Genomic DNA, 12671 nt, shown 5'->3' with positions numbered 1-12671 from the left:
GAAGATTTTGTATGATTTTTCTCATTAACCTATCATCAACTCATACTCTACAATTGCATAAGTGTGAAAATGAGACACATCTTCTAAGAAGGGTTTTGTGCACTTTCTCATTAATTTTAAATACCTTTTTAAAAGTTTTTTGTCGATTTTAAGTATACTTTTTAATCTCATATATATATCTTTCAAGCAAATATTATCACAAATGTTATATCTTATTTAGGATATGTGGGACTTCAATCCAAGCCATGTACAATATTTAATACACTACTCCAAAGCAGTCTTTTATATGTCGAAAATAGTGTTTTACCCTCACAAAAATTATTAACTTGTTACTAAGGCAAATGAAAAACAATTCACCAAAAACTAGTAAAGAAATCAACTCCAATAAAAAGGGTATAGTCCCTCATAATTTGTTTTTTTTTTTAAAAAGCTAGTTATACAATAGAAACTACTAGGTAGAAAATCAACGAGGTGAACAAATTGCCACACACTCTGCAACCAAATGCTAACTAAAACCACATAATAAAAAAAATCTGTTATATTTTATTCTTAATCTATAAATTTTAAGAGATAAAAATAAAATATATTTATGTGAGAATTTTTAAGATTTTAATTATAATTCATACTTTTCTATTATATATTTTTATAATTATAATTTTTTATTATATGTATTTAGATATTTTACGGTTTAAAAATTATTTTAAAGACTATGCAAAAAATAAATAGGAAAAAAAAGCAGTAATAAAAAATCTTGCTAAAGACCTCATATATAAATATTAAAAGCTTAATCATTACAAGTTTCAATTGGCATTATAAAAATTAGCATCTTGTGATCATATTTAAGTGACATCAATGTTGAGAATGCAAGTTTCTCATCGATATGAATAATAATTAACAATTTTTAACAGAATAATGAGGCAAATTAAACAAAAAAAAATTAAGCATTTCAAGAAAAAAATAACCAATCACAAGATATAAAACTTAGAGTTCGAAGATTAGACTAAAAAAAGAAGATGAAAAAATGTTTCAAAGAAACGAAAAGATTTACAGACAACTTGAATGATTTGAAGTTATCAAAAACCGTAAGTTTGCACGACATAAAAATACGCCGAAAAGCCATACCAAAAATTGAGAAAAACGTTAAAAAAACAATTAAAGGTAATTGAAAAACATACCTTAATTGAAGAGAAAATGAAGATTGAGATGGATATTCGAAGATCCTGAAACTCAGATCTATGGAAGAGAGAAGCCAAGAAAAGAGAGAAGTAGAGAAGTGCAAATGTAAGTGAGAGTTAATTTTTGAATAACGGCTATTTGTTTTGAATATTTGAAAACGTAAGAGAAGTCATAAAAAACAATTAACGGTTATTTTGATTTAATCTTGATAATGCATTAAAAGATCATTAAGTAGGTCTAGTCAAAAAATCAAATCGGATTTGTGTTTGAGTTATACATAAATGTGTCAAAAATCTCTTAATTCAAACCTAATAAGTTTGGTTAATTGAGTAGAAAATCACATTACTCACCTAATCTGTAATAAATCAAGTTAGTCTAATTTCGACTCACTTAATCCATTTAGAGTATTTTATTTTCATTTCAAGGTTTTCAATATTAACTACTTCATATTTACGCCTTTATTTTAAACTTTTAGCTTATTGGTTGTTTATTTTGTATTTACTATAAAAAATAAAATAATATTAAATTTATTAAATTCAGGTTATACTTATTGAATTTTCAGGAAAAATACTCATGTATTTAAATGGTTATACATGTTTATTTTAGATTGGAAATTTTAATCTTAACCTACCCTATTTAATAAACAAATATGGACATGTCAACCAATATAATTAATTGGGTCAAAAATCTTTACTCAAACCTATATATTTCTACTTCAGTTGAGGTTAGGGATTGCAATGTATTTTGAACTCGACCTGAATCCGTGGGTCCTAAAATTTTAGACCCATTAAATCCGAGTCAAATCTAAATTTGTTTTAAAATGACGAATCGGAATCAGGGTGTTCAAAAAATATCGGACCTGTGGATTCTTAGAATCCTTTTTTTTAAAACCCTTTATAATAATGGACTACAATATGATTTACTTGATAAACCTAAACTACCCAAGCACGATTCCCTCTCTTCTGTAAGCCTATAATATTAATTAATAAACCTATTTTAATATTACTCACTTCGTATCTATTTGTTTTTTCCATTTACTTTTTGCACAGTTCTCAATGTAAATTTTAAACCTCAATATCTATAAATATACATAATAAAAAATTATAAAAATACATATTAAAAAGTTAAAATGCCAATTTTAATATACTAAAACACCAACTAAAAGCCGTTAAAATCCAATTTCAGCATACCAAAATACAACCTTATAAAAAAAACTTGAATATGCAAGCTTAATCAACTTATCCCTAATTTAAGTCACTAACACTATCCTAGTGTATAAGGTTGTTCTTTAAAGTCTCCAACCAACAAGCTATTTCAAAAAACATAATTCATTTAATACAAAAAGTAAAATATTTTTTGTCATGGTACTGTTTTTTAATTAATTTATTTATTTAATAATTAGCATCATATTACCAAAATACCCTTTGACCTTTTCCGTTGACCTTGACTTTCGGTCAATGGGCTTTTTGTTGAATGTCCCATCCTCCTTGAATGGCCCATGAGCTACTCACTTCCAGATGCCCTAATTTCCCTCCAGAATAATAACCACCTGTTTGACTCAACTTCCCACTCACCCACATTCTTTGATAATCCTTCTTCCAAGGTAGATAACTGCCCACTATCTTCTACTTTCCTTCATGACCACCAGCTGCTGCCCATTACTCCCATGATCTTCCACCCTTCCTCTCTGAAGTAACTTCCTCCTTCAAACATTATAAATAGGGACAACCATCAGAGGGGAGAGGACATCTGAAACAGCTTTCCTAGTATCCTTGCTTACACTACTTCCTTAGCCTTCCCAAACACTAGCACTAGCACTAGCAATCCCAATCCCGACCTTCCTTCTTGCATTCATTCTACAATCTGTCATTCATTAATTTCTGATTTACGTTCTGACTTGAGCGTCGGAGGGGTTTTCCGGGAGATCACCCCCCGGACAAGGCTAACGTGTTGTGTTGCAGGAATTCAGGTCGCTTCCTCTCATAAGTCGCTTCTCTTGATCACACTTCTACTTATCTCCAGGTATTTCAGGTGTATCCCACTTCCTCGTTTCATCACCGAAACAGTTTGGCGCCGTCTGTGGGGAAAGTACAAGAAGTCATGGCTCCCAAGAAGAACCCAACTCAAACCGCCACCGTGCATAGCACAGATACAGACACTTCAGCGGGTCACGCTAATAATCAAGCCGTGACTCGCCGTGATTTGGACATGCTAGCGCGAAATCTCACGGCCGCGTTCTCTGAACAACTCCGCGCCGTCATAAACAATACCCCTACTCAACAACGAGTACTGGAAGACATGGCGAACCAAATAAAGAACTTAGAGGAACGAATCGAGCCCCGTCAAGAGATACCAAAATCTCATGAATCTCAAGATGGGAACTCGAGGACTTCCCATTCCAGTAGACGCAATAAAAATAGGCGGGAAAGGTCCAGAACTTACCCGCACCATAGCAAGACAGATACACGAGATGGCAAATCCAAAACCGCCACTCCAGATGCCCGAACCTTCATAGAGAGCAAAAAGCGAAAGACGTCTGAGAGCGTCCAATCCCTGGTAGATAAAAGAAGGGAGGAAAGGAAGAAGGCACAACTCGCCGGGTCTAGCCGTCCCCTCACTCCCACCTCCATGCCGCGGAATGAGGCCGACAAGAGTGTCCTTCCTGAAGAGCCCATATCATTAGTCTCTCCCCTGGCCAGGGAGATACTGAATACTCCCAATCCCGGGAAAATAAAGGTACCGAACATGGCTGCTTTCGATGGCACGTCATGCCCGCAGGAGCATCTGACGGCGTATAAGAATCTTATGTTGTTGTACCACCAACTCATCGTTATGGTGTAAGTTCTTTCCAACTACTCTTACAGGAGTAGCTTTGACGTGGTACACCTCCCTTCCCGGAGGAAGCATCCACAACTTTGCCCAACTAGAGGGCAAGTTCTTGGGCCACTTTATAGCCTCAAGAAGGCAGGAGAAATCAAACTTCCACCTGCTTAGTGTCACTCAATTGGAAGGAGAGTCCATATCCTCATATCTTAAGAAGTTCCATGAGGCAGTGCTGGAAGTGACTGATTTGGAGGAGTCGGTTGCCCTAAACGCCCTAATCAACGGAATGAAGGCCCAACGGCTGAAGTTCCAGTTGGTTGAAAGTCAAGTAAAGACATATGCAAAGGCCATGAAACAATGCCAAAGTTATGTCACGGCCTCAGAGATATGTCAAGCACATGATCCGAAAAGGCGAAAATTTGAGAAAAAAGATGTCGGGCCCCCCCATCAATCCTCACGAAGCAGGGAGGAGCATTCTTCGAGGAGAGAGAAGAATTACATGCCGCGTCGTCCTACGCCGCCGTCTGATATGGGACCTGCACGAGCCCGACACGTATATGTTACAGAAGGAGAAACTAGGACGCGGAATCTGGGAGATGGAGGAAACGACCCCATATTCAATCGAAACAGGAGGGACATTTTCTTCGCTGTTCGAGATCAATTGCCAGCTCCACCTCCAGTTACCACTCCCTCTGATAGGCGCAACTATAATCTGTGGTGTGATTATCACAAAGAGCACGGCCATACTCTAGCACAATGCCGCGAACTAAAGCGCATCTTGCATCAGTTGGCTGACGAGGGAAAACTGTCCAGGTTCCTCAACAGGAGAGATTATGATGCTGGAAGAGAAGGGGAAAGGAGGCCATGGCAACAGAAACGCCGATCCCCCAAGAGGAACGAAGCCAGACGCGAAAGTTCCGACACTCAAGGAACTATCAACATGATTTTTGGGGGATACACTGAGGAATATCCCACTATCCGCGCGGCAAAAAACAGCGTCCACACTTTGCTGAAAGGACCTCCCATGGCCGCATCTAAGGGACCGGTCATGAAGTTCGATGCCACGACCTCCCAACCGCTGCAACAACCCCATACCGATCCCCTGGTGGTCACTCTTAAAATCGGGCAAATGAAAGTCAGACGGGTGCTGGTAGATACGGGAAGCACGGCTGATCTTATTACAATGGAATGCCTGAGAAAGATGAAGTTCGAGGAAAAGCACTTACAACCCCTAGACAAACCACTGATTGGGTTTGGAGGGAGTCAGGTCATTCCGTTGGGCACGATCATTCTCCCCGTACGGGTAGGGGAGAGAAGTGAAAGCCGGACCATGCCCATACGGTTCACAGTGGTAGATCTCAACTTCCCCTACAATGCTATCATGGGGCTCCCACTCATTAATAAGATCAAGGCAGCAATCTTTCCCCATCAACTCTTGCTGCAATTCGAGACAGATAATGGACAAGTTGGCATTCTCAAGGGAGACCAAGTGACGGCTCGCCAATGCCTCGTCAACACCCTGAAGCGCGGGTCTTCCGAGACACCTGCAAAAAGAAAAAGGGAAGACAATGTTCCAGCTGTCATGAGCGTGTACAAGGAAAATCTCAGCACACATGAAAGGCCTCGCCCCATAGAACGATACGAGGAAGTAGACATGTTCGAGGGGAAACAAATCAAAGTGGGGAAAGATCTTCCTAACACGGTCAAACAGGACATAGTGGCCACCATTGCTGAGTTCCGCGACGTCTTTGCTTTTTGCACGGAAGAAATGCCTGGCATCCCTATCAGTGTCGCGTGTCATAAACTTGACATCAAACCAGGCTATAAACCCATAAAACAAAAGCTACGACATCAAGGAAGAGAGCGGACTGAGGCCGCCAAGGAGGAAGTCGAGAAGTTGTTGAGAGCCGGATTTATTGAAGAATGCAAATACTCTGAGTGGCTATCCAACGTTGTCCTGGTGAAAAAACCGAATGGCAAGTGGAGGATGTGCGTCGACTTCACGGACCTGAATAAGGCGTGCCCTAAAGACGATTACCCACTTCCAAAGATAGATCATCTGGTGGATTCTACAGCAGGCCATGCATTATTAAGCTTCATGGATGCCAATGCCGGCTATCATCAGATTCCGTTGGCAATTGAAGACCAACCTCACACGGCCTTCATTACCAGCATGGGAGTCTATTGCTACAAGGTGATGCCCTTCGGATTAAAAAACGCGGGGGCAACTTATCAAAGGATGGTCAACAAGGTCTTCCAGTCTCAGATTGGACGGAATTTAGAAGTATATGTAGATGACATGATCACAAAAAGCAAACAAGCAAGTCAGCACGCCGCAGACTTACGAGAGACGTTCCTTACCCTTCGAAAGCACCAAATGAAACTCAATCCTGACAAGTGTGTGTTTGGAGTTACTGGAGGGAAGTGCCTTGGCTTCCTGGTAGACGAGCGAGGCATTGAAGCAAATCCTGATAAGATCCGGGCTATACAGAACATGAGATCCCCCACCTCAATAAAAGAAGTACAAAAGCTCACGGGGTGCGTGGCTGCTCTTGGAAGATTCCTTTCCAAGTCCGCGGATAAATGTTCACCCTTCTTTAAAACAATAAAACAACAGAAGTTCGAGTGGACAGCAGAAGCAGAAGAGTCCTTCCGCCAACTTAAAGAGCACCTGTCCACCTTGCCAAAACTAGTTTCGCCCATCAAAGGGGAGAAGCTAGTCCTATATGTCTCTGTCTCCGAATATTCGTTATCCGGAGTACTGGTAGCAGAAAGGGAAAAGAAACAGCTTCCTATATACTATGTAAGTCATGCATTCCGTGGCTCGGAGGGAAACTACGGTGAAGTCGAAAAAGTCATATTCGCAATCGTCATGGCAAGCAGGAAATTGAAGCCCTACTTTCAATCCCACCAGATCATTGTCCGGACTGATCAACCTTTGAAAAAGATTCTGGAAGGGAAAAACAAGTCAAACCGCGTCACAGATTGGGCAAACCAGCTAGCGGATTTCGGCATTGAATATGAGCCTCGAACAGCAATCAAAGCCCAAGCTTTGGCGGACTTCATTGCTGAAAGCACTCTCCCCTATCATCCTGAACCCAATCAGGAATGGAAGTTGTATGTAGATGGGTCCTCTACCCAATCAGCAAGTGGGGCTGGACTCCTCATTGTGTCTTCCGCCGGGGTCCGTATGGAAAGGGCGGTCAGGTTCGAGTTCGCAGCATCCAACAACGAGGCCGAATATGAAGCATTATTGATGGGACTGAGAATTTGCTACGAAACGGGAGCCAAAAAATTGTCCGCCTTCTCTAACTCCCAATTGATTGTTGGACAAGTGAACGGGGAATTCGAAGCTAAAGATGACAGCATGAAAATGTACCTGCAGCAAGTAAAGGAATTTGTTCAAAAATTCGACAAGTTCACGTTGGAGCACATTCCAAGATCCCAGAACGCCCAGGCTGATTCCCTGGCAAAGCTTGCCAGCACAGCAGAAACATCCGCGGCTCGAGACATAATCTGGGAAGTGCTTCCTAACCCCAGCATCAACTTCATGGTCGATACCATCGACAGATCAGAAACATGGATGGAGCCATACATCGAATATTTGCGGAATCAGACGCTTCCCCAAGATGAATGTCAGGCCAAAATGCTCCGGAAGAAAGCCAGATGGTTCGAACTCCACGAAGGAACGCTCTACAAGAAGTCATATACACACCCCCTCCTGAAATGCGTATCCCTTGAAGAAGGAAACTATATCCTCCGCGAAATACACGAAGGTGGATGCGGTATACACCTAGGAGTACGGACTGTCATTGGGAAAGTCCTTAGAAGTGGATATTATTGGCCCTCACTCCGAGAAGACGCGGAGTATTTGATCAAAAGATGTCCTGAATGTCAGTACCACTCAAAGATAGGAAGGAAGCCATCTAATTACTTGACCGCCATGCAAGCTGTCCTGCCTTTCGACAAGTGGGGCATGGACCTCCTTGGCCCCTTCCCTCCGGCAAAAGGGCAACGCAAATTCATCATTGTGGCCATTGATTATTTCACAAAATATGTAGAAGCGGAAGCCCTTAGCTCAATCACGGACAAACAAGTCTGTCAGTTTATATGGAGGATTATCATCACAAGGTACGGCATCCCCCGGGTGATCATAACAGATAATGGAAGGCAGTTCGTCAACAAGAACACCATCGAGTACTGCGACAAGTTTAACATCCAAATCAGATTCAGTTCAGTGTCCAGGCCGCAAACTAATGGTCAAGTAGAGTCCGCGAACAAAGAGATCCTGAATGGCATTAAGAAGAAGATAGAGGGGGTCAAAGGTAATTGGGATGAAGAACTACCAGGCATCTTATGGGCAAGTCGAACAACCATCAAAGACGCAACGGGGCATACACCTTTCTCTTTAGTATACGGATCTGAAGCCGTGCTCCCAGTTGAAATAGGCGTACCCTCTACAAGGGTCACCTACTACTCACACGACGAAAATGAGGAAAGAAAAAGAGCAAACTTAGATCTGCTGCCAGAGACAAGAGGAAACGCAATGCTGAGATCAATAGCACAAAAACAAAAGATGATCCGTAGCTTCAATCGCCACGTCAAAACCAGACGCATTCAAATTGGTGATTTAGTCCTCCGAAAAATAGAAGCTACGGGAAAGATCGTGGAGAAAGGAAAGTTAGGGGCCAACTGGGACGGACCTTTCAGAGTCACCCACGTCGTCAAACCAGGAACCTTCGAACTAGAAGACATGAAAGGGAAAAAACTACCCCGACCATGGAATGGAGACCATTTGAAAAAATTCTTCATTTAATAAAATTTGCAAGGGGCAATCGACAAGCATCAGCATAAACAGCCTCATCAGTGACAGACTCATCAGTACCAATCCGCGACTACAGTCATTCCGCAACATAATTGCGTTGTAATTCAAAATTACTTCAATCATCGCTTGTATCCTTAACAATCATTAATAAACAGGTTTTATTTTCAGATTATCCGGCTCTTATGTTCGCAAATATTTGGTAAAATTCTTTTGCAAATCTTATTAAATCAGTAATATCCATAAGTCGGACCCTTGAGAGGGGTCCCATTATCAAATTATTTTGTCACTAACGAACTTGTGATACCTATAAGTCGGACCCTTAGGATAGGGTTCCAAGACCAAAAATCACTTGAAGTATCTGACATCCGTTCGTAGCATCGATAAGTCGGACCCCCAGTTTGGGGTCCCTAGAGTTCAAAATATTCTAAGTTTTTCACAATGATGTTTCCCAACCGGGACATCGATAAGTCGGACCCCCAGATTGGGGTCCCTAGAGTTCAAAATATTCCAAGTTTTTCACAATGATGTTTCCCAACCGGGACATCGATAAGTCGGACCCCCAGTTTGGGGTCCCTAGAGTTCAAAATATTCTAAGTTTTTCACAATGATGTTTCCCAACCGGGACATCGATAAGTCGGACCCCCAGATTGGGGTCCCTAGAGTTCAAAATATCCCAAGTTTTTCACAATGATGTTTCCCAACCGGGACATCGATAAGTCGAACCCCCAGTTTGGGGTCCCTAAAGTTCAAAATATTCCAAATGATGTTTCCCAACCGGGACATCGATAAGTCGGACCCCCAGTTTGGGGTCCCTGAGTTCAAAAGAAAATCCCAAGTCTCCCACTAAGGTAACCCGCAACCGGGACATCGACAAGTCGGACCCCCTTACTGGGGTCTAAAGGCTGAAAATATTCTAAGTACAAATTTCCTTGATGTCGCCTGCGCGTGACATCGAAAAATCACGTCCTCTAAGTAATATTCCGCGGCCTCAGAAGAGAGAAGCCACGGCTCAACGAATAAAAGCATGGATACCACGAATAAACTCCATAATCAGGGATATATACATCAAAATATTCAAAATACAGAGTTGAATGTTTGCAAAAATCAAATTACAAAATTGCAAGACTATACATCTTCCAAAAAAGCCTCGACGTCTTGATCCGGCGGCAGAGGAGGCTCGATCCTCCCCTCTTCAAGACTGGGGGTGAAGCTTACATAATCTTCAACGTTAAAAGGCTCCACCCCGATCTCGGACAGCTCTTGGGACAAGCCCTGGAGGTTCCTACCTTCGTCAATAATGAGATTCGATAGATCAAGGCACAAAACCTCCAGGTTGGAGAGCGTCAAGTTTTCCGGGACATCTGACGCCGGAGGAGAAGAGAGAGCCAGCTGATCCAAGTCGAGACATAAAGCCTCCCTCTCAGCCTCAGCATCCATCCTTTCGGACCAGGCTCTCCTTTCATCCGCATCCCAAGCAGCGTCGACCAGTACCGCCGACTCCCCGTCCAAGACAGGAGCAAGGTTGGACAAGGCTTCACTTCCCTTCTGATCAGCAGTTTGCTGAAGGGAGGTAAAATCCATGCCCAACTCTGCGGCAGCCAAACGATACTTTTCGTCACTGATCAGGGTTCCGGCTCTCACCATCTCCGCCGTCAGATCTCCAAGAAACTTCGACGCTTCCGGCTCATCCAAAAGAAGCCAATCTCGAGCCATCCGGGCCTTCCTGGTTAAGCACAATTTATACACCTTAGCCGCGGATAGGATCATCTTGAAGTGGGCAGAATCAGTCGATACTTGCTGCATAAGTTGCTGGTTCTGATGAACGAGCTTGGCATGGGTATCCATCAGCAAGCCGACTTCATGGCCGAGGCTCGCAGACCTGGTGGAAGCAGCATCCAAGTTCTCGACGGTGTGGTCCAGCTGCTTCCTTGCCCTTTCCCGCCATTGTTCGGTCCTGACCAAGCGCTCTTTCAGCTCAGAACACTTGGCCAGTTTCTCTTTCAGGCCCGGCAGGTCCTCCCGCAATTTTGATAATTCGTCATTCAGCTCCTCACAGCGGGAGGTAAGGGCGGCAATGGTTTCCTGGTCCGCGGCACTTTGACGGTTTGCGTCGAGCTCAAAAGCCAACCGTATGAACGCCTGCAAAGGAACGGCAACTAAAGAAATCCGGAAACCAAGTAATCACACCACTAAGCATAAAAAAAAAGAAAGTCATTACCTCTGCCGCCGAAGCTTGTGCCTGACGCACCCTATCACGGGGGGGCATGGACTCTAGTAGGTCGACGTCCACCTTGCTGAATAAGTTGGACGTCGCCCTGTTAAAACGAACAATTAAGCCCTTATGCCCCAACTCCGGAAAGGGTGTCTCGTGTCAAAAAGGGGAAACTTCCCGACGACGATAAACCTCAGCAAACTGCGATGAGGGAGCCGCGGAAGACTCCCCCACCTTCTCCTTCCCCTTGTTCGAAGCTGGCCGTGGAGAGTCCGAAGGGGGCGACGCCTCCTCATCAACCGACCTTATGCGGAGAGGTACGGCCGTAGGGATCGTACCCACAGAGGGCCTCTTGGCCGAGCTCTCCTTGCGGGAAGAAGAATCCCGCTTCCTCTTCTTCTTCCCACTCTTTTTCACCCCCCTTGTCTGTGGAGGAATCACCCTCTCAGATTCATCGGGGATGTGAATTTGTTTTCTCTCTTCGAGAAGTCGAAGAGCCACTTGCTCTGAGGGCACGTCCTCCAGACCCTTCTCTACAGTCGCCGAGTCCTACAAAAGAAAAAGTTAGGAAGAATCAACAGAAATCTTTCATAACGAAGAATTTCGTGAAGTTATACCTTCGGAGGAAGGGGAAGAGGCTTATCCTCGGGTCGCTGGATGGCCCCTTGAGCAAGTCTTAGAACGCTGAATTTCTTCATCAGCTCCGGACTCTTTGCTCGAAGATTCTCCTTGGCTATCCCTGTAAAAATCGCGAGTTAGAAACAGTTAAACATATCATAAGAAAGAAAAGGAAGAAACCCGGCAATTCTTACTCCGATCGATAGCCAAGCTGATGCCGAATGATGAAAGGAGGTTCTCGGGTTATCGGGGAGGTCTTGGACTATCTTCAGTCCTCGACGGTGTGTAAAAGTAATCCAGCCACAGCCGTATGATTGCGAATTACATAGGCGGGCTCTGAAAATATATCTAAAAGCTGTGAGTATTGGTGGCACGGCCAAAACTTTGCATAGGATCAAAAAGGCCACCATACAACCCCAGGCGTTTGGGTATAACTCGGGCACTGAAATGTTCAAAAACTCTAACACCTCCCTAAAAAACGGGTGAAGAGGAAATCTGAGCCCTAATTCAAAAGAAGGAAAGTATACAGCTATACAATGTGGGGGAGGAAACCTAACGGTGTCATAATTCCCCGGGGTAATAATGTTTATATTATCCTTCAAACCCCATTTTTGAGAGATGGCCTCCCGGCGGTTGTCTAGATCTCTTTTGGTCTGTAAATCAATGAAGTAGTTTAGGGGCCCGCCGTTTGGAATGTAGAACGGAGGAGGAACTGGCGCTGCACTCTCCCTTCCAGAAGACTCGGCTGATCCTTCAAGGTTTTCCATATCTACATACAATAACCCTTCTAGGTCAGGATTTATTCGCGGCAAGTAATTTGGAAAGAAAGCAATGCTCACTTCCCAAGGAGCAGTTTTCATAATCTCCGGAGGGTATATAGGGGATACAGACGACTCATCCCCAGCTTTTATTGGTTCATAATGGGGGGTAATTCTCACCGAACTACTTTCATCCGAGTCATTCATTGGTAACCCCTTTTTATTAAGACGCCTACGTACTATCAAAGGAGTTTCCGGC

General features: G+C 43.2%; 1 protein-coding gene across 1 annotated transcript; it reads left to right on the top strand.

The window, feature by feature from the left end:
• Positions 1 to 6298: 6298 nt before the first annotated feature.
• Positions 6299 to 7929, top strand: LOC130809121 (uncharacterized). The gene is made up of 4 exons (XM_057674764.1): positions 6299 to 6584; positions 6633 to 6878; positions 6984 to 7784; positions 7910 to 7929. Exons 1-4 carry the CDS (start codon positions 6299 to 6301, stop codon positions 7927 to 7929), a joined length of 1353 nt encoding a protein of 450 aa, XP_057530747.1.
• Positions 7930 to 12671: the final 4742 nt, after the last annotated feature.

The sequence above is a fragment of the Amaranthus tricolor genome, chromosome 1 (assembly GCF_026212465.1).
Source record: "Amaranthus tricolor cultivar Red isolate AtriRed21 chromosome 1, ASM2621246v1, whole genome shotgun sequence".
Classification (NCBI taxonomy): Eukaryota; Viridiplantae; Streptophyta; class Magnoliopsida; order Caryophyllales; family Amaranthaceae; genus Amaranthus; species Amaranthus tricolor.
The sequence above is the reverse complement of the archived record's forward strand: the minus strand, read 5'-3'. Positions and strand labels throughout refer to the sequence as shown.

Coding starts and splice junctions, on each gene's coding strand:
- LOC130809121 (XM_057674764.1), top strand. CDS start 6,299: ATGATCACAAAAAGCAAACAAGCAAGTCAGCACGCCGCAGACTTACGA. Junction 6,879..6,983: donor ATTCGCAATCGTCATGGCAA/GCAGGAAATTGA, acceptor ACCGCGTCACAG/ATTGGGCAAACCAGCTAGCG. Junction 7,785..7,909: donor AATACACGAAGGTGGATGCG/GTATACACCTAG, acceptor TACCACTCAAAG/ATAGGAAGGAAGCCATCTAA.